Below are 26,958 nucleotides of genomic sequence, written 5' to 3'. Positions count from 1 at the left end.
AGCTTATATCATGCTACCTATGTGACCTAGTCAAGTTACATAATCTTTCTCTATTTTCTCATCTGTAAAATAAAGATGAGAACATTGCTTTCACATAGTGGTTGTGCATAATGATCAAAATGCTTCATAAACCTCAAAGTGCTAAATAAATGCTATTATTCTGCATCAATTGAATAGAAATGTCATTTTTTGTATATATATTTATATACATAGATGCTATTATCATTAATCAAATGCAAATTAATTCAGAAACAGTACTGAATTCATACAAGCCTTAATATGTGTTTTCTAAACAATACATACTAATATTAAGTGCTGTTAAAAAGGTTCTCATATTTGAAATATCTGGGAATCTTATCAAGTCTAAAGTCTATGACTTTAAACCGCAAAAAAGCAGAGTCTGCTCAATATGAGGAAAAGACTTTCTAACAACCTGAAACATTTACAAGTAGAAAAAGTTGGCTAAGATAAATGAGTTCATCCATTTGTGCTCTATTTATCAGCTATGCTATAGGAGGATTCCATTCCTACAAATGCACAAGGGTAGAGATGAGCTCTGAGGCTCCTGACAACTTACTCTGATTTAACTTGCAACTTTCTTAGGAGCCAAAACAAGGACTGTCATTTTTCAATTGGTCACTAGGATTAGATTTTAAATTTGACCATTCCTGTTAACTACAGGCATCCAGGTAAGACAGTAAATTTTAGGCCTTTGAATTTTTAATCTCTACCAATAAAGGCAAAACCTTATTCAAGTAAAATTAAAGCTAACAAAGCAAGACATATTCTACTACAGTTGAACTGTTATTTGAATTCAAGAGGAAAAACACCAAACTATGTTCCTTGTCCTGAGATTTTATTTTCCTCTTCAATGATAAGAGGAGACACTGACAGAAATATATTGTCCACTTCTAGATCAGGTCAATCAACTGTATGAAACAAAAGCACATAACTCTGCTTTTCTCTATCATACGCATATGTTATATACCCCATAAGAATCACTTAATGACACTTAATGTCTATAATTTTAAGAAAACCCAAGGTGGGGCTTTTCAAATTCAATTACCTTGCTTTTTAAAGGAATCTTTTCCCCTCTCTCCAACCATTTTGGGCAATTTAAAAGTAGTATATTTTAAAACAAAAATAATTCCTTTAAACAAGTAGTTAAAATACTTTTTTCCCTAGAAGGTTCCCTTGGTGATCAAGAATCATAGATGTAGAGCTGGAAAGAGTCTCAAGAGAACATATAGTCCAATCCTCTTATTTTACAGATGAAGAAACTGGATCAGAGAGACTAAGTAACTTAAATACAAATCTCCCTGACTCCATTCACACTACTCCTCACTACCTTTGACACAATTAGTGTTTTAGCATCCTGCTGCTGGATAGTTCAAAAAGCATAACATCTGAGGGTCAATTTGAAGTTTCATTTGAAAGTAGGACTCACCTGTGCAATAATGGAAAGAATCCCAAGGACAGCTATAAAGGCTGCAACACTTTCAGGTGAAAATCTCATTATCTAGAGTTTTAAAAAGCTTATATTAATAGATTTTTAAAAATAGTGCAACATAGTTCATAGCATAAGAAATACTATATTGTAGAAGAAACTGCTAAAATAGTGTCTAGCACATAGTAGGCATTCAATAAAATGTTTTTTGAGCTGAAAGAATATCTTATAGGTCTGAAATAGTCAATGCACCTTCTAATAATGACTAATTTAATAAGAAATAATTTCTTTGAGAAATTAGTGGATACCAGTAATATATTATAAGATATGGAGAAAACAAGTGTAAATTACTTCAGAAGAGGCACTTTTGATCAATTTTACCTAACAAGTAAAGATAAGTATCCTGCTATATAAGGCTAGAATTCTCCACTTAAACTCTATAAAAGACAAAACATTTTTTTTATTCCTAACCAGATATCTCTCAAATATCTGACACCAGTTACAAAGGAACTGGACAAGTATATATAAATGGTTTACTGTACCAAATAACACCAAAGAAAGGGCAAAGGAAGGAGGACCATGAAAGCCCAAATCCTTCTGGAAAAGATTACTAACATCTTTACATATAGAAAACTATATCTCCATTTTGCAAAAGGAAATATGAAAAATGATCAAACGGTATTAGCTTGACAAAATTCTATCTATAAAAACTAGTATTGCTATTATAACTAAAAGCAGCTCCACAGCAGGGAAGAAATGCATCCCTCTGGAAAATAACTCTTTGGTAGTGATTAAATATCAAATATTTATGGTTGCACAAAGAAGAAAATACTATTTTGGCAAAATTGACTATTTACCTGTCTGAGATATAGAAAGAAGCTGGAATATTGGCCTGCCTCCGGTAGGTAAGAGAGAAAAACTGTTATGCAAATTAGCAGCACTACAGGATCTTGGCCCACTTTCTTTAAGGACTAGAACAAGAAAGAGACAACTATAAGATCTTAAACCAAAAGTAATCAGTTAATCTTAATATGTAATAATGATAAGATTTAGCAGAATTTTGGTTTTTTGGTTTGTTTTTTTTTACAAAAATGTACTTCAGTGCATCTGGTAATTCTGCATATTCTTTGCTTTATTATTTAGATAAGTATATTTTTTAAAACAAAAATAATATTGATGACAAATAAGAGCTAAAAGAACCAGAGCATGCTGGTATCCTCAAGCTGTTAGGAAAAAATGATGAAGTCCTCCAGCATGTTAGGTAAATACTTTTTGGTAAACTTATACTAGACAAGTGTCACAGAGGATAAGCAGACATGAATAAGGATACAATCTACATGGCTTAAGGAAACTTCCAAATCAGTGGGATCACAGATATGTCTGACTAGTTGAATAATAAATAATTACTCAGTTGGGGGACCTCAGAACTTAAAAAAAAAAAACACTAAAATCTATGCAATTCACCATTTTTGGGGGGAGGAGGGCCAAGAGGAGGAAGTACAAATAATTTTATAAGTAACTTACTGCAAAAGGATCTGCCTGTTCCCAAGAAATGGGTGCTCCCCAAGATGCTGGCCTCATCTTTTCTGGCAATGATTCTGGCACAGCAACAAGAATAAAACAGATATCTAGCAAAGCTATGGCTGTAGCGAGGACCACCACTAAGCTGTCCCCATATGCTCGTCCAAGGTAGGCACCAATCGCAGGACTAGTTACTAAACTTGCAGCAAAAGTTGCTGAAACCTGAAAGAAATAAAGAGCAAATCTGAGGAAATCTCACATAGGAAGATAGGAGAAATATAACCTGTTAAATGTACACTACCATAGATAAAATGTTGTACTACTTAAAAAAAAAAAAAAAAAAAAGTTTGCTTTTGTGGAACATATTAACAAAAGCACTTTTGATTTCTCTAAAAATAGGTAATACAGAGAATAATGTTGGACCTGGAATTAAGAAAACGGCAATTCTAGCTTTGGATAGTTTAACATATTATGATTTTTTTTCTTAAGATTCTTTTTAACATTATCTCAAATTATCTGGGGATAAGGAAATGTCTGAGGGGAAAGGCTTGGGATTATGACATTTTGGACATTTCTCTCTGGGCCAGAAATTCATAGATCTCTCTGAATCTTAGGTTACTAAAGGCAATCTACCAAATTAACAGATTTATGGCCTTCATCAATGGAGGAAAAGAGATTCCACAGACACTTGATCTTGTGATATATTTTACTATGAAGCCAAATATAGAACTATAAGAACCAGCTGACATGAAACAAGGTTTTAAAAGTATACTAAGTCCCCCTAATCCTTTTTTCATTGCCTCTTTAGGATACATATTACAAAATATCTTTGTCATAAGTCTGATCTAAATGAGAAATCTCTCACATCTGCCTCATTGTCTTTACAAATATAACTACTAATGTCTTTTAATCCCTCTTTACCTCTTTTTTTGTATTAATTGTTCTTTCTCCTCCAAATGCCTCCTATATTTAATGTATCCTCAATATGGTTCCCTTTTAAAAATCTTTAGAAAACATAGGCTTTTTCTCTATCTTCATTCTCAACCTTTCTACAGTCTTTGGCATGATAGATCACTCCCCCTTGACAGTTTTTTCCTCTCTAGATTTTCAGCACATACCTCTTTCCTGTTCTTCTACCTATCTGATGGTTTTTTCTCTGTCTTCTTTGCTAGATCCTCTTCTAGAGGACATAGGTGTTTCTCACCCTACTTATCTTTCTATACTATTTCTGTTGGTGATCTCCTCAGCTCCCTTTTTTTTTGCCCCATTTGAAGTCTACTGATCTCAAATCTTGCATCTCCAACTGCCTTACACACATCTTGAACTCCAACAAGCATATTAAATTCAACATGCCTAAAATCAAACTCAGTAACTTCCCCACCCCGAAAAGCTTCCTGCCACTTCCTTTCTCTATTACTGTAAAAAGGCCATATCATCCTCTAAATGATAGCTCAAAATCTAGGAGTCATCCAGATTTCTCACCTTTCATATTTAATCTGTTACCACGGTTTGTTGATTTCACCTTTGTATCATCCTGAATATACTCCTCTCACCTGACACTCCCATCACCCACTTTTGAAAGTCAGACAGTCTTATGAATTTTTTTTTCATCTGACATGAATTGTTTCTCAAAGTAAGAGCTTTGACTTAGATAGTGGTTATTTGCCTTTTTTTCCTCTTTAAAATGTACATTGCTCCAAGGAGCTTTCTAAAACTCTTAATCTTTAAAGAGAAGGTGCTGACTTGCACTTGTAGAAGGATTGTCTTCACTGTGGAATCCCTATGTCAGTGAAATCATAAGTCCAGTTCCTATCCATGCCATCTAAAGAGGATACTCTGTAATATTTCCAGCATACATTTTGCAGTTCTTGAAGTGTACTGTTTTCTTTCTTAAATGAAAAGGCAAACCTATGGGTATGATCTGAAGCAAGAAAAAATTTGATTTGGGTTTATTAATCAGGTTCATTTAGAAATGTTAACAAACTGAAAACATGAGGATTTTGAAAAGGCATCGATCAAATCAGATGAAATTTCACTTTTATGCTATTGACTTGTTAGAACACGAACTGGCATTGAGAATCAAACAGAATGATGCTTACAATGTTTGCAAAAGGAAAATAGGCATTAATATTTCCATTTTTTCTAGTGGTTAAAAATGTTAGGCTTGCATTCTCCAATTGATAAATGGTCAAAGGATATGAACAGACAATTTTCAGTTGCAGAAATTGAAACTATTTGTAGCCACATGAAAAGGTATTCCAAATCACTTATTGATCAGAGTTGTCTTAATTTCCACTTCCTTGAGATACCACTACACACCTGTCATATTGGCTAAAATGGCAGGAAAAGATAATGATGAATGTTGGAGGGAATGTGGGAAAACTGAGACACTAATTCATTGTTTGTGGCATTGTGAACAGATCCAACCATTCTGGAGAGCAATTTGGAACTGTGCTCAAAAAGTTATCAAATTGGGAAGTGGCTATCTTCGGCAATAAGAGGCTCCAATTCAGTTCCAACTGATCAATGATGAACAAAACCAGCTATATCCAGAGAAAGAACACTCTGAAATGAATGTGGAGTGCTTGCATTTTTGTTTTTCTTCCCAGGTTATTTTTTGTCTTTCTAAAGCAGATTTTTCTTGTGCAACAAGAGAACTGTATAAATATGTATTTAAGATATACTTTAACATGTTAAACTGCCTGCCATCTGGGGGAGGGCGTGGAGGGAAGGAATGGAAAAGTTGGAACAGAAGTAATTGCAAGGGTCAATGTTGAAAAATTACCCATGTATATGTTCTGTCAATAAAAAGCTATTTAAAAAAAGTTATCAAAGTGTGCATACCCTTTGATCCAGCAGTGTTTCTACTGGGCTTATATCCCAAAGAGATCTTAAAGAAGGGCAAAAGACTCATATGTCCAAAAATGTTTGTGGCAGCCCTTTTTGTATTAACAAATAACTGGAAACTGAATGGATGCTCCTCAATTGTGGAATGGCTGAATAAATTATGGTATATGAATGCTATGGGATACTGCTGTTCTGTAAGAAATGACCAGCAGGATGACTTCAGAAAGGCTTGGAGAGACTTACATGAACTGATGCTGAGTAAAATGAGCAGAACCAGGAGATCACTATACACAGCAACAACAAGATTATATGATCAATTCTGATATAAATGGCTCTCAACAACAATGAGATGACTCAAACCAGTTCCAACTGTACAGTGATGAAGAGAGCCATCTACACATACAGAGAGAACTGTGGGAATAGAGTGTGGAACACAACATAGCATTCTCACTTTCTCTGTTGTTATTTGCTTGCATTGTATTTTCTTTCTCAGTTTTTCTTTTTCTTCCTTCTTGATCTGATTTTTCTTGTGCAGCAAGATAACTGTATAAATATATATATATAGGATCTAACATGTATTTCAACATATTTAACATGAATTGGATTACCTGCCAGCTGGGGAGGAAGTAGAGGGAAGGAGAGGAAAATTTGCAACAAAAGATTATGCAAGGTCAATGTTGGAAAAATTACCTATTCATATGCTTTGTAAATAAAAAGCTTTAATATAAAAAAAAAAAATGTAAGGCTTGTTTAGTTTCTTTGGTAACTTTCAGAGATGAGCAAGGATCAAAAATTAGTTCCAAGAATTTCTAAGTTTTATTTGCTGATTTCTCATTTTCCTCTCCCTTATGAAATTCACAGTACAATAAATTAGCACTTTGAAAGCTTGAAAAAATAAAATAAAATAAAATGTGAAGTAATAGTTCAAGGCCAATTAGTGGTAAGACAGGGTTGCTTCTGCAGTATGTTGTATAATGCTTGAAGAAAAAGGACATCTTTCACGGATATTAGTAAATAATACACCTACCAGCCCATAAGCCATGCTTCTTTCATGTTCTTGAGTTATATCTGCCACATATGCAAATACCACTGAGAAAGTCACAGCAAAAACGCCAGAAACTGAGATAACAGCAAAGTACCACCTAGAAGTAGATAACCAACAGGTTAGGACAATTAAAAATTTCCTCCAAAAGTTCTACAAGTGACTCAGAGTAAAGATGGCAGAATTCAAATAATAAATGTCTTATTAGAGCTACTTACTAACTTAATCCTGTTTCCAAAAATTTAACTTTCATAAATGGCTCTTAAAAAAAAAAAAAAAAAAAAAGAGCTAAAGCCCACTTGATAAAAAGAAGCCTGAATTAATGAGATGACTATTTCATAAGATACTAGGACAAACTACTGATGATCTTTTTATAACCCTTATAGACATTTATTAAAATAAAAAAGAGCTTCTGCACTTTTTACTATATTTGCCACTTCACCTAACAAGAAATAAACTAAGTAACATGCTAGCCAACATTTATTTTGTAACTACATAGTGCTATTCAACAAGTTACCTGTTACTTTCTCAATTATGCCTAAACCAACAGAATTAGAAGAAATCTGTTAGGATGGAACATCTGAGTAAAACAGGAAGACATTAAAATTACCAAAGAGCATTCTGAAAGGATTAAAAAAAAACAAACTCCAAATAACTAAACTTTAACTTATTAAACATAGCTGTTCCAGCGTCAACTAGGGATAATAATAAGGAACTACATTATAAGAAATTCCTATTATAATACTGATGTCTCCAGTTTTAAAAGATTCCTGTATAGATGCAATGTTATAATAAAACTTTCAGAGTAGTCATTCCACTTAAAAGGCTTTTTCTTGTCTGTCTCTGTACACTTCCAGAGAATTTTACTTTCTACTTTAAAGGTAGGTCCACTTCACATTTATGATTAATTCAGGATGAGATACCCACTGAAGTTTCAATTTTCAATAACTTAAACATCACCTGTGCTACAATATGCAAAGTTTCAGTGAAGTGAAAAAGCAAAGGGTCAGAGGACACCTAACTTAGGATCTGCCAAGTAGTAGTAAGCTTAGATAAATCACTTAAACTCTCTAGACCTAATTCTCTTCATCTATAGAATGGAAGTATTGAAGATCATGTAACGTGAGATCATGTCCAGTTTTAAATTTTTTTGATTCATGGCCTGATTACTATACCTTCTCAAAGTCTTTTTATAAATATCAATGGCAAATTTATGCTAGGGAGAAAATTCTAACCTCACAGGTTTAAAAATAGGAGAGAGAGAAGAGAAAGTCGTATTTAGCTGATAAAACCTTATCTTTACTTACCAAGGGCTGATCTTCATTAATGGAATGGGTGCACATGTGAAAAATACTGTTAGCAGCAAGAAGGATTTTCGACCCCAAACATCAGAGAGAGCACCAATAAGAGGGGCACTGAGGAATGACAATAATCCCTAAAACAATTTTTTAAAAATGAATTTTCACAAATTCATATAGTCATCTTACATAAAAATATTATGCCATACATAATGTAAATAATTAATATCACATCCAATTTGACAAGTTTACAATTACTATCTTCCAGAGAAACATTACATTTCATGAACACATTTGAAACAACATATTGAAACTTCAATATTATTAAGACTAAGAAAAAAAATCAAAGCTTTTGATTTTGAAATACAACTTTATAAAGATCAGTGAACATAATCTCCATTTTCCATCAAAATGCTGGAAGAAAGGATATAGTTCACACAATAACAACATAAAATCATCTGAAGGACTTAAGAGAGTCAACCAAACAAAACCACCTAGCTGAATTCTTAGTCATGAAAGATTATCACTGTGATCAATTCTATGCGAAATGGCACATTAAAAGATGTTACTGCACTTCATATTTCTAAGTGACCATCAAATTTAACCTAGAAGGATAAAGAGTGTGCATCATTGATAAATCTTTGCAATACAAAGGTCAACAGCAAAGATCATAGAATTCTTTTTGTTTCTACTTCTATATTCTTAATCTCTTTATTTAAAAAAAATCTCTAGAAAATTGCTTACAAATAAAAAAATGCAGTATTCTTCATTAAATGGCAAATTTCAAAGGTGAATATACTGCAAGAGGAATTATATTATCTGTTATAAAAACTATACCATAGATACAAAAAATATACTCTATAAGAAATTATACAATTCACCAAATACCAGTTTGCTACAAAAAAATTAAGAAAAATAAAGTAACATTTAAAATTGCTTATATAAATGCTTATAATTCTTTGTGTGAACTTGTGTTTATATGAATAAAAAAAAAATCAATCTTACTTTTACTCCTTGAATGAGGCCATTCATTAGAAATGTATGTTTAGGGAAGGTTTCATGTAATACCTAGAAAACATTAACATTTTATTATTATAAACACCATTAAAAGATATATGATGGAGCAGCTAGGTAGTATAGTGGATAGAACACCGCATTGGAATCAGGAAGACTTGAATTCAAATCTAGCCTCAAATACTAGACACATAATAGCAACGTGACCCTAAGGAAACAAGTCACTTAACTGCCTTGCCTAAAAAAAAAAAAAAAAAAAAAAAAAAAAAAGTTATGCCATGGAATTCACATAAAAATTTTTTACATTAATTCCAGTTCCTGGAGGGAAGGTACTTGTTTTATTTACTTTTCTATCTTCCTTTGCACTCAAGCAGTATCTAATATAAATTTGTATCCACACAATTCCATGAATGATTTATTGTAGAACATTAATGAATTTATTACATAACCATTTATTTAATTGAAAACTAATAAATTCTGCTCAAGTGGTACCTTAGACGGTAAGTCTTTTTCAGATACAAGTTCAAGCACCTATCCAGGACAAAGAATTTTACTTTGTATGTTTATTAATATATTTATTTATAAACATATTGACTTCCCTGATAAAATGTGAGCTCTAGATGGTTTCATTTGTCTTTGTAGCCCTACTACCTTGCACAGTGCCCAAAACATCATAATAGATGCTCGATTAGTGCTTGGTGACTGTCAATTTATAAAAGACAATTAAGCTAAACTGAAGGAGACAATCTGTTGTCAGATCTTGGCATTTCTAGCCTCATCACACCTCTTTTACATATTCTTTCTTCAACCCAGAGTCATCATCCCCAGAGGGGTCCTTATACATCTCCTCATGCTAGAACCATCTCCTTGCCTTGGGCAGTTTCTCTGTACTTAGTCCTCCATGCAGTTTTCTATAATGCTGGCCTAACCATATTGCCCCACTCTCTCCTGCCCCTCCATTCAATAAATTAGAGACTCCCTATTACATTTAGGGTCAAATGTAAAATGCTGTTTGGATTTTAAAGTACTGCACAACCGGACTCCTTCTTCTTTCCATGAACTTTACAATACAACAAGGACCTGCTTCTTGCTACTAACAAACATCCCCATCTTCTAACTGTCTTTTACTGGCTGTCCCAGACACCTACAATGGTCTCCCTCCTTGCCTCCACTTTCTAAATTCCTTGCCCTCCTTTAAGACTCCGCAAAAATCCCATCTTTGCAAAAGGCCTGTCCTAGGTTCCCTCATAATTACTGCTTTACCCCTGAGATTCTCTTTCTTTCTCTTTCTCTCCCCTCCACCCCACACACATACCAGTGTAGGACCCCTTCTATGTATACATATGTGTGTATTAATCTAAATATCTCTTCTCTGCATTTTTTTGCATGTTAGCTCTCCCATCACAATAAGAATTCTTTGATATTTTGCCTTTCTTTGTATCCCAAGAACTTGAGCACAATGTCTGACATAAATTCTTAATAAATGCTTAATGAGTATTGGAATTGAAGGTTGATTGAATATCGAAAATTTTAATATTAATACATGATAGCTATTCTCAAGTATTTGAAGGTTTATCATATAAGAAAGGGGTTAGACATAGTCAATTTGGACCAATAATTAAGAACTAAGTTGCAGAATGGCATATTTCAATGTATCATTAAGTGCCTATGATGTACCAATGCTTTAAAATAGGGAAGAAAATGGTATTTCCAACTTCATAAAGCAACAGCCCAACTTATTAAAAAAAATTATGACTCCTATCCTACACATGAAAGGGGGATTGGATTTGTTTTGCTTGGCCCCAAATTGTAGAGCTAAAAGCAATAGATAGATGTAAAAAACTAAGTTTGAAGTTGTTATATGAGAAAATTCCATAATAATCTTATCTATAAAAAAATAGAATATGCCATCTCAAAAAGTAATGTTTATCCTTTTGGGAGGGGGAAGAGGAAAAAATGTCATTTGTCAATATATTGTAGACATTTTTTTCCCCTTATGTAGATAATAAGTATTCTCTTAAGGTTCCTTCCAATTCAGATTCAGTGATTCTGTGAACTCTAGGAGTTCATTAGCTTCTGCAGGATCAAATTTCAATGCTTAAAAGAAAAATCCTTGGGTGATAACCAACTGTGAAAAACTTTGCTATGCTGATCCAAGACAATTCCAAAGGACCCATGAAAAAAATGAATTCTGAGTGCAAATTGAAATATATTTCCTTTACTTTCTTTTAGTTATTTTTTTAGTGTTTTCTTTTGCAACATGGTCAATGTGGAAATGTTTTATATGACTTCACAGGTATCACTGGTATCATATTGGTTGCTTATCAAGAGGGAGGAAGGAGGAAGAGAATTTAGAATTCAAAATTTTAAAAAATGAATGTTAAGAATTTTTTAACATGTATTGGGAAAAATTCAATGAAATTAAAATATATTGGGAAAATTTTTCTTTTAATAATTAACTTAAATTTCTTCTAATAAAATTTAAATAAATCTGTGACTCCAACTGGAAAACTGATTAATGTCACTATACCACTTTAAATATACTTGTCCTAATCTACTTAGAGCATTTTACATTAATATATTTTAGCAATAAACACAAATGTTTCTTTAATATCTTTTATCCAAAGTATAAAACATCTTCAGTTTTAAAAAATAGCCTAATCAATGCAAAAATATTTTAATGTAAGAAGTCTTAAAAATGGAATCATAGATCAGCTCAAATTAAATATTCTATTAGAAATATTATGCTTTGATAAATGTGGAAATATGTGTAGAAGAAGTGGACATGTTTAATATATTGGATTACTTGATGTCTATGGGAGGAAGAAAAATTTGGAACACAAGGTGAATGTTGAAAACTATCTTTGCATGTATTTTGAAAATAAGAGGTATTATTAATGGGGGGAAACAAAAGAAATATTATGCTTAACTGTTTTACCTTTTTTATATGAACACAGAAGAATGAAAAGTAGCCTGACATACTAAACAGAGCTGAATTTGGAGCCAGAAGATTAGAGTCCAAAATGTCTAACACTTATTAGCAATGTGATATCAAGGGTAAGTCATGGTATTTCTGAGCTTCACACAATTTCCTGTCTTACAGATTAATCTGTGATGTCAACAAAGTCAGTCTGCAATCTATGTCCTCTAATTATACAGAATGTACGTAGAATAACCATATAGATAGATAACTGATAATTACAACAGTTCCAACCTTATCTAATTCAATTGAGTCTGAAATAATAAAAAGCAGGAAATAGAAAAATTCAAATACTACCCTAAATTATGACTACCTTAAATCAATCCACAAACATTTATTAAGTAATTTCTATTTGCCAAGCACTATAGTTCAGTGCTAGAGATAAAAAGGTGAAAACTATCTTCACAATGAAGAAATTTTTATTATAATGGGGGAGACAAGTAAATAACTAGGCACAATAAAACCCATAAACAGAATAAATGGAAAGTAATCTTTTATTTAAAAAAATTTTTTTTTCAGAATTTAAACACCAAAAGCCAAGAATCATTTCCATATTCACAGAAAAAAGGACTGTCTAAGAAATTGAATCTTAAAAAAAAAAAAAAAGTACATTATATATTTCTTTCAGAACTATCCTGCTTTTCTGCGCTTCCTTCTGAACTTTTCTTTTTGTTCATTTAAAAAATGTTTAATGATCCCCTATTTCTTGTGTCTCTTTTTGTTCACTTTACATTTGTGTGACAATTTATTCTGCTAGTCCTCAATTTAGGATGACTCCCCCTCCTCCCCTTTAATTTCTAGTACCTTTTTTTCATTTCCCTTTCAAGATAAGGAAGTTTATTCTGTCTGCAACTATTCCCTGTTAGTCAACTAGCAATTATTAAGTACCTACTATATGCCAGATTCCATACAAAGCACTGGAGACATTAAAAAAAAAAAAAAAAAAAAAAAAAAAAAAAAAAGGATTGTCCCTACTGTCACAGTCTAATGGGGATGTTCTGTGGTGGTCATCTTTTATTTTGGAAGTGATGTTGGGGTGAATTAATGATGGCTGAAGACTTGAACACGAATTGGATTTAAGAAAGGCAGAGTTGCACTAAGTGTCAGTCTCTTCCACAGTCATTTAAATTCCAGTGACAAGACAAAAATCCACACTAGATGATCTAGGATGCACTGGATGCACACAGTTTCTTTGATATCTGACCAGGCTCCAAGTGCACCATGTGCCAACAGGTTTGAGGCCTGTTCAGTTACCTTCAACTTAGTCATCTCTTAAGCCATTGGTGAAATGAAAAGGTGAACATCAGAAAACCAGCACTTTAAATAACTTCAAGGGCCAAGTACATTTTTGCATGCTAATTAACGCCCTTGGTTTTTCTTAAAGCATCCGTCACTTGTTTCAAGTTGAAGTTAATACATTTCTACCCCAAGCAGTCTGTATACATGTATTTAATCTTCCTTGTTTTGTTTCCAATGAATGAGGTTCATGTAATGTTCATTTCCTTTTCCATGTTTGTATATTCCTTTGAAATATCTCAATTAGGAGAAATAGCAAATTTTACCCTCTTCCTTGTTCTTGAAAATCAGTATTATTGTTTTTATACCCTCATTTTCTTAAAATTCTCATAAGAGAATCAATCCACCCCACATTTTCTGTTTTTCCACATTCTGTTTTTCTTCTTTAATTCCATCTTTTGAAGACATTTAGGCTATGAAGGGATATTATATAAAGTCAATTGCAAATGCTGTATCATGTTTCCATTTCAAAGTTCCTGAAAATTTCTGGCCTTTTCAACAAAAAATGCTTGAAAGCCTTCTCTTGCATTAAAAATCTGTTTTTTAAAGTAGGATAACAGTTTTGCAGCATAAACTATTCTTGATATATCTATATTAATTCTACCTTTTGAAATACTGTACAAAGTTTCTTATTTATAGTAAAGCTGCCAGATCTTGTGTGATGATGACTATGGTTCTTTAGTAGCTGAATTCTTTTTTTCCAGATGATTTAACTATTTTTTCTTTTGACATGGAAATTCTGGATTTGGCTAACATCACTGGAGTTTCCCTTTTCAAATGCTGACTGGTGAAAACTTTCTGTCTTCACTTTGCTTCTGGCTCGCAGTTTTCATTTATCATTTCTTAAAATACAATGTTCAGGATTTTTTTTTTTTTAATCACGTTTGGAGAACTCCATGATTCTAAAATGATTTCTTCTTGATTTGTTCTTTTTGAGTCAGTTTTTTAAAAAATGAAACACTTTACACTTTTTTCTATTATAAAATTTTATTTTATTCTAATTTTTATTTATTTATTATTTTGGGTTTTTTTTTTTTGCCTGAGCCCTGTTCTTGGGGGAGTATTGTAATATTTATTGCCACATCATGCAGATACTGATTTGCACGCATGCAAACATGAAGTATGTTGCTTGGGTAAGCTAATACTTTACTAATAATCACCAATTTATTTTACTTATAAAATTAGTTTAATTACCATTATCTTTACTAAATTACTTATTTTCCCTATATTTCTTTCCTTAAGCATTCATATTTATCTATTTATTCCTATCTTCTAGATATTTATGAATTCCTTATAGAAAACCCATTTTTCCTTTGAAGCTCTGTATCTCCAAAATAAATTTAAAGTTAAGCTTTCTCTTCCACTGAATTTTTAAGCTCCTCTAAATTTACAATTTTTTAAAAATTTGGCAACGACTTTTTTTGATTTACTTAATTCTCCATCTTTATTTTCTGAATTGGGGCTTTGTGCCAAGACCAGGCTCTGCCCGTTACTGCACGGTATGATAGTCCCTATAAGTAGGCCTTGCCTTAGGGCACCTAGGCTGGACTTCTCTGTCCCAGGATTAAGTCCCTTAGAATTTTTAAGGTTTAGAACACTGGATATTTATATATATAAAGTAAATCAAAACAATTTTCACATTGGCCATGTCCAAAAAGATATGTGTCTCATTCTATATTCTGAGTCCTTTACCTCTCTAGCAGGAGGTAACTATTATGTTTCATTCATCATTAGTCCTCTGGAATCCTTATCGGTCATCATACTGAAAGCAGCACAATAGTATCCCATCATATTTACATTCCATAACTTGCTCATTCATTCTCCAAATTATAGAAATGTCTCAGATTCCCATCCTTTGCCACCACAAAAACAGGTATATTTTTGTACCTACTGAGAACTAATATGTCTCCCTAATTCCATTATATTTCCCTATTTCCCTCCTGACTGGTGTGTGTGTGTGTGTGTGGTGGTGGTAGTGGTGTGCAGAAGTATTCATATAGTACTCATTATGTACCAAGCACTGTGGTAAAGTGCTGTATGAACATTACCTCATTGTTCCTCAAAATCCTGTTGTTATTAACCTCATTTTAAAGTTGAGGAAACTGAGGCAAACAGAGAAGTGATTTAAAGTCCAACTACTAAGTGCCTGAGGTCAAAGTTGAACTCAAGCCTTTCTGACTCCCGTTTGTCCATGTCTACTCATAGATCCTGCCTGTAAGGTAATTCTCCCTAACCTTCCTCTGCCCACTAACTTCTAAGTATATTACTTCCCCTCTTTCCATTCGTTCCTTAAGATCTTCAGGACATAACAGAACTATTTCCAAGCTTTGAATCCCATTCTAATTTAACTCCTCTTATGAATCCTGATGGTGAAAGGATTTTACCTTCTAAAAAAAGTCTTTCCAGTTCCTCTTAATTTCAGAGCTTTCTCTATTTATGCTGTTTATAGCTTGCTCTGTATATATTTGTAAATATATTAGGCTTATCTCTCCCCTTAGATTATAAGCTCCTTGAGATCAGGAACTGCCTTTTGCTTCTTTTTGCATTCCAGGACTAAGCACAGCACCTGGTACAAGAGATACTTAGTAAATGTTTGTTAACAAGATTATATGAAGATCATGGCTCTCTTCAACAATGAGATGATTGAGTTTAATTCCAATAGACTTGTGATGAAGAGAGCTATCTACATCCAGAGAGAGCACTGTGGGAACTGAGTGTGGATCACAACATAGCATTTTCACTCTTTTTGTTGTTGTTTACTTGCATTGTTTTTTTTCCTCATTTTTTTTCTTTATGATTTGATTTTTCTTGTGCAATACAATAATTATATAAATATGTATACATATATTGGGATTTAACATTTTTTAAAAACATGTTTAACAGATTGGATTGCTTGCCATATAGGGAAGAGAGGTGGGGGGAAATTTGGAACACAAGGTTTTGCAAGAGTCAATGTTGAAAAATTATCCATGTATATATTTTAAAAATAAAAAGCTTTAATAAATAAAAAAGTTAGCTAAATTTAGTTTCCCCATGTTTCAATGTAAGTAGTTTATCCTTTCCTCCAACATATTTTTATTTCATTAACTATTTCTCAATCACATGTAAATTATTTTTAACATTTAAAAAAAAATTAAGTTTCAAATTTTCTTCTTTATCTTTCCTTCCCCTCTCCTTGAGGAGGCAAGTAATTTTATATAAATTATACATGTGAAGTCATATAAAACTTATTTCCATATTAGCCATGTTAAGCAAATATTAGTTGTTTGGTCCTTTATAAATGTTCACTCATTTTTACCTTTTTATGTTTCTCTTTCCTCTTGTGTTTGAAATTTGAAGTTTCTCCATAGCTCTGCCATTTTCCTTAGAACGTGTGGAAGTCCTAAATTTCATTAAAGTTTTTTTTTTCCCTTTTCCCCTCATTTTTCCCATTTTCCCCTTTCCTTCCCTTATTATATTAAGTTCTGCTGGTTAAGTTTTAATCTTTGCTGTAAGCACACATCCTTTGCCTTCTGGAACATTATATTCTAATTTTTCTATTCCTTTAGTATGATGGCTGCTAAAATCATGTGTAATCCTGTCTGTAGTTCCTCAGAACTTGACTTCTTTCTTTCTAGATGGCAGTAGGATTTTTTCCTTTTGACTATAAGGTCTAGATTTTGGTTACGATGCTCCAAAGAGTTTTCATCTTAGGTTTCTTTCAGGACGTAACTTATGGATTCTTTATATTTTCATTTTGCCCTCTGGTTCTAAGGGACTCATGAAATTTTGTTTCATGATTTCTTGAAATTTCTTGGGCTCTTTTTATCTTATTTATTTTTTGGGGGGTTACTGTGATAGTCTAATATTATCTTAACTTTTTTTCACTTCAATTTGTTTTTCAAGTTAATTGCTTTTGTGATTAGAAACCTTACATTTTCTTTTTTTCCCCCTAGTCTTTTGACTTTAATATTTCTTTTTGACTCATGAAGTCATTGGATTCTACTTGGTTCATTCTAATTTTCAAGGAGTTTGTTGCTTGACAAGCTCTTATGCTAAGCCATTAAGTCCCTTTCCAATACTGTCTGCTATAGCTCTTATCTCTTCCAATTTTCCTACCTCAAATGTTCTCATTATATCTATAAAATTATTTTAAACTCTTTTAAAAAAATTCTTCATTTCATTCAGGAATAGTTAACTAAGTTTGTGGCCAACCTTTGAGATGTTTTCTTTTTCTAGTCTTTTGCATTTGTATCTTGAGCATCTCTGTCAAACAGTCCATTATGGTGGGGTCTTTTTTTTTTTTTTTTTTTTTTTTAAATAACTTTTTATTTACAAAACACATGCATGGCTAATTTTTCAGCATTGACCCTTGCAAAACCTTCTGTTCCAAATTTTCCCTTCCTCTCCCCCACCCCTCTCCCAGATGGCAGGTAGTTCAATACATATTAAATATGTTAAAGTATATGTTAAATCCAATATATGTATATATTTTTATAGTTATCTTGCTGCACCAGAAAAATCTTATCTAGAAAGAAGAAAAAAGCCTGAGAAGGAAAACAAAAATGCAAGCAAACAATAATAAAAAGAATGAAAATGCTATGTTGTGGTCTACACTCATTTCCCATAGTTCTCTCTCTGGGTGTAGAAAACTCTCTTCATTACTGAACAATTGGACTGGTTTGAATCATCTCGTTGTTGAAGAGAGCCACTTCCATTAGAATTGATCATCGTATAGTTTTGTTGCCGTGTACAATGATCTCCTGGTTAGCATCAGTTCATGTAAGTCTCTCGAGGCCTCTCTGAAATTATCCTGCTGGTCATTTCTTACAGAACAATACCCCATAACATTCATATATGGGGTCCTTTTTTTGTGCTCATTTTTCCAATCCACTTTCTGACTTCAGACTTCATATTAGGATTAGGCTCTGCCACACTTCTATAGGGAAGGTTTGGGATGATCTTCTTGTTGCTTTCCTATGCAACTAGACATTCTATTATTCCAGGATCTCAAAGGGAGGCTGGATAACTACAAGTGTCCCTAGGCCTGAGTTCGCAAGTTCCTGCCCCAGACTTGGATCTGTACAAGAGGATTCCACCAATCAACCAAGTGAAAATCTCTCTTGATTTAGAGTGGAAGAACTGAGGTTCCCCTCAGGTTTGGGATTCCTGCCTTGAATCCCAAATCCCAAAACCTGCCTTGGTTTTTATCTTTGCAGACTGGGTTAGATGCTGGAAGTGAGATCTTTGGGGTCTGAATCATACCACTGCTGCTCATGAATGATTTAGGAACTTCCTCCTTTCTAAATAAATCACCCAGGTCCTCTCTACCTAAGAAAATCACTCTCATGCAAAGGTCCCTTCCTCACCTCCCCTAGATCTGTGACCCAGAACTAGGTAATGAATATTTGCAATTGTCCCTGCTACACTGTCCTAGTATAGCTAGGACCTCTTCTTGCCTTGGTACACTGTCTCTTTCTGGATGCCAAGAGTCAAAATGCTCTTGCCTCAGCATTATCCCTCAAATCCACAGACCTTCTTGTCAAATGCTCTATGATTCAATGTGATTTTTTTCTGGATTCCTCCATTTGAAGAATTTCTAAATCTGTTAAGAGTTTCCTATCACTCTAACATCTTGGCTTTCGTTCTTGTCGGATTTCTTTACTATTACTCAGTCTTGTGCAAGATTCTATTGGGATGCTTACATGCGGGCTAGGCAGTCTGCCTCCATTCAGGCAATCATCTTGGCCTAAAGTCAAAGGACAGTAATCTCAGAAGGGAAGGTATTATCAGCTAGGGAACTCAGTATTCAAGTTTGGGAAACTAAAAGAAAGAGGAGGGAGATCACTCAAGGGAAGGAATATGGAGATACATGTGAACAACAGTAAGGAGGGTATCTAGAAGGTAACTATGTGAGGACTGAAAAAAAGCCTTTAGATTTGGAATTAAGAAATTCCTGTTAACTTAGGAGAGAGCAGTTTTAGTTAAATGATGAGGTTGGAAGCCAGACTGCAGAGGGTTTAAGAGAGTTAAGGAAGTATAAATGCCAACTGTAGAGAACTTTCTCAAGAAGTTTAGCTGAGAAGGGGGATGAAATACAGATAAATAGCTAGTAGGAAGGGATAAATCCAATGAGAGTTCTTTTAAGGCTGGGAGAAAAAGGGGAGATGTAGTTCTAATTGTAGGCAACAGGGACAGGAGTCAATAAATGAGATTAAAGATTAGGAAAAAAAATATGGATGATACAAAAGGCAAGTATATGCTGGAGAGGATGGATTGGAATGAGATCAGAGCTAGTTTTGGCAAAAAGGGATACCTTTTCATGTGAGACAGGAGAGAAAGAAGAAATAAACATGAAAGATTTATGCGAGTGCTATGTAAACCAAGGAGGGAGAGAAGAATGAGTCTTTATCAAATGGCCTCAGTTTTTTTTTTTTTTTTAGTTAAGTACAAGACAAGGTTTTCAGATGAGAACTAGCACCTGGAGCATAGGAAGTACTTAATAAATATTTATTAAATTGACAGGACAAGGGACCTAGGGATTTCAGTACGGAGACAAAAATACAGTTGGAGACATAAAGCAGAGGAAAAGATAGAATAACAGAAAATTATGATCAGGTAAAGAAATTTCAGAATTCATTTTCATGGAAATAGAGGATGCACAAGTAATGTTGACCATGGTGACCATCTCTTTGTGTAGTTGAGGAAGAGGCCATGGAAATGAAACAGACTGAAGACCTGAGAAGCTGGGATCTTTGAGTACCAATAAACACACATGCAGAAGCCTAAGATGAGGGAAAGAGCTGAGGAAGAAAGACTGTTGATGAGGAACTTAATTCATTACATTTTATGTGTTTTTCTGTGTCATGAAAAGTTGTGAATTTAAATTGAGTATTAACTTCTTAATTTTTTTATTTTTATATTCTCATGACGTGGAAGCAAAGGCTAAATCTAAATGGCTACATATAAGGTAGACTATAGAATGCAGTTCTTAGGCACAAGGTTAGAACAGATGAACTCTGAGAGTCTTCTCCCAAGTCTCAGATTCTGTATGATTAAACCAAGTGATGTGAAACAAAGGCCAGGTTTGAAGATATGGGAATTTACTGAAGTTAAGGGAGATAAGGGAATTTGCTGAGGGAGAATATGTAGAATATAGTAGAAAGAACTAAAGAACTAAAAGGTAACATCTAAGAAAGATGAGGAACTACTAAGAGATACAGAGATACAGAAATAAAAGGAGATTCAAGATAGTGTAATGTTTAGAGGTTTAAGGAGATGGGAAAAGTTACCACCACCAAATGTTGCAAAGAAAGGACAGCAAGATATGAGACATCTTTAGGAAAGAGCTAACGAAGAGGGAAAGAATGAAAGATGCTAGAAAGAAGCTGATTGCAAGAAATGAAAGGTGATGGAGGAAGTGAATCAAGGACTATAATTAAGTTCTGGGAAAGAGTAATAACATTTTCTGAATCCTTAGGGAAAGAAGGGTAGGCATATTAACAGATATATAAGATGAGCCAAAAATTACTTACCACTAAGGTAGGTGCTGTCAATAATCCCCAAGCAAAAAACTCCAAGAAGATAACTATAACGGCATGATAAACACTAGGTGAACCTATTCCTTGAGGCTATGAGAAAGAGAAAAAACAAAGCACAAAAATCACCATTTAGTTCCTTGCAAGATCAATATCAAATTTTTTGCAGCACATAAACATTTCTCTAAAAAATTTACAGGGCATTTAGAATGGGTCATTAAAATTAGAAGCAATGCTCAAAATGAAACAGTTGACAACATAAAAAGTTTTTTTTTTAGTTGATGAATGCCCTTTTTGATGGATTTCTATTGGACTGAAAAATCATTTGAACTTCTTAGACTTTGTATTTTTAAGTGTCAGTTTAAAATAATCTATAACTTTAAAAAAAGGTCTCCAATTAGTACATTTATATTATATAGTAAAAAATAAATTACCTTGGAAATCTAACATATATTTCTATCCAATGCTTACTATGGAATGTGATTCTGACAGAAGTTTTCAGTGAAATGTGATTTGAACCATATGAAAATGATAAAGGGTATATAAAAGAGATTCTTAAATTGGTTAAACTTCTTTACTGGGTCCTCCTCTCTTCTCCTCTATTATTTCACTTTAATTACTAGCTTTTCATTGATGATTTCTAAATTATCAGGCTCTCATCTTCTATCCCTGCACTATTCATGTTCTGCCTGCCTCAAGTCTCTTCTCCCTCCAAATCATCTTCCATTCAGTTATCAAAATGATTTTCCTAAAGCACAGGCCATACATTTCCTATAATCAATATCCTCTAATGGCTCCCTATCACTTTAAGTTAAATACAAAACCCTGTTTGGCATGCAAAATCATTCATATTCTAATCTCCTCCTACCTTTCCAGTCTCCTTACCCCTTACCTTATTCCCTATTATGTAATCTTCCAGCCAGGGACATTGGCCTCCTTGTTCCACAAACAAAATACTCCCATCTCTGGCTCAGGGGGTTTTCTCTAGCTGTCCTCCATATCTGGAAAGCTCTCCCTCATCTCTGCCTACTGGTATCCCTGGCTTCCTGTCATTACCAATTTAAAATCTCAACATCCCCAGGAAACCTTTCCCAATACTTTTTAATTCTGAGACATCCTCTCTGTTATTTCCCATTTATACTGTATATAGATTTTTGTACATATTTGTTTATAGTCCCCTCCTTCATTGTTTCCCAGGCTGCAAGTTCCAAATGGGCAGGAGCTGGTTTGTTTTTTTTTTTTTTTCCTCTTCTTGTATCTCCAATGCTTAACCTGGCACATACTAGGCACTTAATAAATGTTTACTGACTGAGTGATTATATTAAGTGATTTGCCTATGAAATGAGTTGCATAGTGAGTTGCCGTGAATAGAAATCTGAACTCAGACCGGGAAAGACTTGAATTAAAAAGTCCTGTCTCTGACACACTGGTTATGCGACCCTAGGCAATCAATTAACTCAATGCTCAGGCAGCTCTCCAAAAGCCATTCATCACAGAGGAGGTGCTGTCCTGTATTGACAAATATAATGTCCTCATCTATGAAATCACTTGACAAGACCACATGCTGATTCAATTTGTCCCTATTCGGGAAGCTAATATATAAAATATCTATACTAAGTAATTTTCAGAGACGGAAAGTGAAGGAAAACTACATAAATGTCTTATCAAACAAAACTTCCCAGAGCTAAGAAAATTAACTTTTTCACTTCACTTCACAAATCTTCACTGAAGATTTACTAGGCATCCTAACACTTTTTTAAAAACCAAGTTTATATTCATTTACATCTACACATGTATTTATGTGTTTGTGTGCATCACGGGTACATATGATATGAATACTGCCTGACACCTTATGCTCGCTACCTATTCGTTTGACAGGCCATGTGGAGAACATATGCATGTATACACACACACACCATACCCATATGTATGTGTGTACAAACACAACGACAGAGACGTATAGTTCGACAAACATATACATACACATACACTCTCATACATTACGTAAACATTTTACAGGAAACGATTTATAAAAGTAGAGGCATTTTCAGTCCACTATCCTATTCTTTCTCGGGCCAACAAAAACCATCCCGGTCCAGCACAGATGAATTTTCAATGTTTAAAAACGAAGATGAATAGATCTTTTCAGCCAACTAACAGAGGCCTCCCTCCCGATTCTCCTAAACAAAGCCCACGCAAAAGCCTATTGTGATGCCGGGGGCTTCTAGCGAGCAGCCCCTTCCTCCAGCAGCTGTTCCTCCTCCACCCCCGGACGCCGCGCTCCCACTCGCCCGGCATATTGGCCCACACCGCGAGCCCTTCCAACTCGGGCGGGCGGCGGCACTTACAGCGGAGGTCAACCACCACCGCCACCGCCACCGCCACCACCACCACAAAACGCCTCTGACTCCGAGACCAAGGGGCGGAGAGCAAGTCCGCCTCCCCAGAAGGGCGCAGAGCGAGAAGATGCTCCGGAAGCTGCGGTCGGAGAACGCAGGCTTGGAGTCCCCGAGAGGGCCGGGCTCCGGCCGCAGTCCTCGGAACGCCGCATACGGTAGCGGGCAAGCCTGCGGTCGCTTTCGCGGCCCGCGTCTCTCCGGGCCCGGGGTCGGGCCTGCCTCCAGAAAGGCGCGGGGCCCCGGGGCGCTGGCCCGGGGATCCAGCAAGGACGCGGACCGTTAAGAGCCGCGCCGCGAGGCTCGGTGGAGATGGGGACCAGCCCGTCCGGGGCGGAGCCGGTGAGGGGCTCGGGGGAAAGAGAAACCTACCGTGCCACCGTCCTTAATGATGATTTTCTTGGCTAGCATGATACTTCGGTTCGCAGCCCGCTTCTTCTTTTTCCCCTGAGTCATTTTACCATTCTCGAGTCCCTGCGCCTGCTTGAACCCCTCCCGGCCGGACCGAGCTGCGAGTGCTTGGCCCGCAGCGTCCGAGCCCCGCAGCCAAGCCCGAGCCGCTCAGGCGACCGCCGCCATCTTGGGTGCCCGGCCCGCCTCCAGCCCTTCGTCGCGTCACATTACGTCACGTCGGGCGATCCCCGATCTTGCCCCGCCTCCAGGACACGTGATTCGCCCAATCTCTCGGAAACTACGCTCTCCGCCCCCTTCTCTCAAGTCTCCGCCGCAAGGGCCCGAATCTGTTTTTCCTTTTCTCTGTTTTACCGTCCCGAGGTGGTAAGTGGGAGGCGGGCGTGAGTAGGAGTGGATCAAGGCACTGGAGAAAGCCCGGGTGGAAGTGTTAACCAGGATCACCGATAGTGATGGAAGGGACGCTGACGCTACGGACTTCTTTACAAATGGGGAAACTGAGGGTCAACGTCACACAGGCAGTAAGGGCCGGCTCGGCAGGGCTTCCTCTTCCCCGAGCTTCCTTGCCATGGTCTATTTCTAGATGTCCCACGAGCCACCTGGTTTCCTAATCTTCCTGCTTGTTCTCGGGGCACCGACCCACGAAACGGCCCGTGAAATGATAGGGGCCTGGGAAGGGGGCACAGTGACGAGGCTACGGATCGGGGAACGGCTCAGATCTTTCTGGGGACACCTGCTTGCCCGCGTAAGTGTGAGCAAGTCATTTAGAGCCTCTCAGTCTCAGTTTCTGTACGTAACAAGAACTTCTCTCTTGCCCATAAAGTAGTATGTGCAAAGTGCCTTAAAGCACGACATAAATCCTATTGCCATGTCAAGTAAGTTGGTCTTGAAGTTAGGTTTTCTTGAGACAGGCTCTTGAACACCGCTTCACGGTGCTGCCTCTCACTTAGGATTATCTCTGATACTCTTAGGCATTTGGTAAATCCTTTCTGATATGTAAATGGAAATAAATAAAATAAATGTGAAATTATAAAGAACAAGCTTCGCCTCAAAGGCGGATGAAAAAACACTTCCTGTGTCCTATTTGTATGCTCAGCGTTCAATTCAGAGCCAGGAACATAGTAAATTTAGCAAATCCTTTGACTAGGTAATTGACACAGGAAGAGGACACCAGCATTCTCATAATCTGGATGGCCTATCATCATGCAATTTAAAATCAATAAGCTTTTTGGCTGCAAGCCTATAAAACGCAGCTTTTTTTCTTTTTTTTGGCTACATTCCCCTTAAAAAAAAAAATACAAAACTTTACATTTTTCCCAGTTGGAGCTCATCTTGATGAATTCAGGCAAATGTTCTATATTGTCATTATTATCCTAATTGTCATCCAAGTTTAGCTAACTCTCCCAGCTGCATCATACATAAATTTAATAAGCATAAAATCTATCCTATTATCCAAATTAGTGGGTTTTTTTAAAAAAAGTGTCAACCACACATTCCTAGGGAACTCTATGAAAGACCTATTAAGTTGTCATTGACCCATTTGATCTCTTTGAGTTATACCATTCAACCACTAATCTCTTCCTAACTCTACTAGTATGTAGTAGCAGTTTGTCAAATGTATTGCTGAATTCTAAGTAAATATGTGTATGTTGTGTTTGTGTAATCAAAGGAGGGGGAAAATCTCTTAAAAAGCTTCCTTCCATATCTACTATTCAGTTTCAAATTTTATCCATAAATAAATGCTTTTGGTATGATTTGGCTTAGTAGAAATCTACTTGTCCTCCATTTGAAAAAAGAAAGTGATTGTAAACTTTAGTTATTCTTCAATGTTTTACAAAGATGGTTATATTCTAAAATAGTGTACCCTTTAGTCATTACATATTTCTACTAAGAAAATTAAAATTTTCTGACTGAGACAGAGGCTTTTTCAGGCTCTTTATTTTGGCAATTGTTTTGTAGTTAAAACTTTCAAGAAATAGTGAATTGGAGAGAGATGTAAAGAACCTGACTGGACAGTAGACAAAAGTATCAAGTATCAAGTAGTAAAGACAAATTCTGTCCCACAACTTCTTCAGTAATAGAAAAGTCTTTATTCAAGTAAGTTATGATGTATGAATGTTATGGAATATTATTGTTCTATAAGAAACGATTAGCAGGAAAAGGCCTGAAGAGACTTACATGAACTGATACTGAGTGAAGTGAGTAGAACCAGGAGATCATTGTACACAGCAACAACAATATTATACGACAATCAATTCTAATGTACATAGCTCTTTTTAATAAGTGATTTAGGCCAATTCTACTAGATTTGTGATGAAGAGAGCCATCTACACTACGAGAGAGGACTGTAGGGACTTAATGTGGATCACCACATAGTATTTTCACTTTTTTTGTTGTTTGCATATTTTTTCTCATTTATTTCCTTTTTGATCTGATTATTCTTTTGTAGCATGATAAATATGGAAATATGTATAAATATTTAAGATATATTGGATTGCTTGCTAACTAGGTGGAAAAGTGGGGGAAGGGAAGGAGAAAAATTTGGAACAAGGGTGAACGTTGAAAACTATCTTTGCATATATTTTGAAAATAAAAATCTATTAGTTAAAGAATTAAAAATAACTTTATTGGAAAATCCAAGGGGAAAAAACAAGTAAGGCATTTTTCCCATTCTGGCCACATAGAAAGTGAGGCTTGTAGACAATGGGGATGGTTATGGCCGCACCTGCAACATGGAGCATTTTAGCACAAGGAAAAGCTTGTTCCAAATATAGCACAAAGAGCCCTAAATTTGTACAGGATTTAAGAAGTGGTGTGATAGCAAAAAAACAAAAACAAAAACCTGGAGATGGAGGAAACTCCCATCCCTTGGAGAATAGCTGAACAATTTGTGTCTTAAAAATGTGATGGAATAAATACTCTTGTGTTATAATATCATCAGAAAAGTCTGATAACACTTGTATAAACTGATGCAGAAATAAGCAGAACCAGCAGAACAGTTTATATATCAACAACAATGCTGTAAAGAAAAAATTGAGATTCTGTGATTCTGCTCTCCCAATTACCACCAAACAATACAAAATCAAATTCATCCATTGAAAAATAGAATAATTGTTATAGAAATAATGACTTTCTGTGGAGAACAATTGTAAATTATAACCAGATAAAAGAACTGTTTCTATGGACTTT

At 35.2% G+C, this 26,958-nt stretch overlaps 1 protein-coding gene across 1 annotated transcript in view; it reads right to left on the bottom strand.

Moving 5' to 3' along the window:
* Positions 1–24,377, bottom strand: part of MFSD14A (major facilitator superfamily domain containing 14A) — a 31,901-nt gene extending 7,524 nt beyond the window's left edge. Inside the window, exons 1-8 of the mRNA XM_031967145.1 lie at positions 23,731–24,377; positions 20,960–21,055; positions 9,161–9,223; positions 8,165–8,292; positions 6,843–6,957; positions 2,972–3,190; positions 2,305–2,418; positions 1,448–1,519 (exon numbers count right to left, since the gene is read on the bottom strand). Coding sequence (XP_031823005.1) covers positions 1,448–1,519; positions 2,305–2,418; positions 2,972–3,190; positions 6,843–6,957; positions 8,165–8,292; positions 9,161–9,223; positions 20,960–21,055; positions 23,731–23,814 — 891 coding nt within the window. The 5' untranslated portion in view covers positions 23,815–24,377. The remainder of the gene's footprint in view (positions 1–1,447; positions 1,520–2,304; positions 2,419–2,971; positions 3,191–6,842; positions 6,958–8,164; positions 8,293–9,160; positions 9,224–20,959; positions 21,056–23,730) is intronic.
* Between the last annotated feature and the right edge of the window lie 2,581 nt (positions 24,378–26,958).

The sequence above is a fragment of the Sarcophilus harrisii genome, chromosome 4, assembly GCF_902635505.1.
Source record: "Sarcophilus harrisii chromosome 4, mSarHar1.11, whole genome shotgun sequence".
Lineage (NCBI taxonomy): Eukaryota > Metazoa > Chordata > Mammalia > Dasyuromorphia > Dasyuridae > Sarcophilus > Sarcophilus harrisii.
Note: the sequence above shows the minus strand (reverse complement) of the source record. Positions and strands in the feature narration are given on the sequence as shown.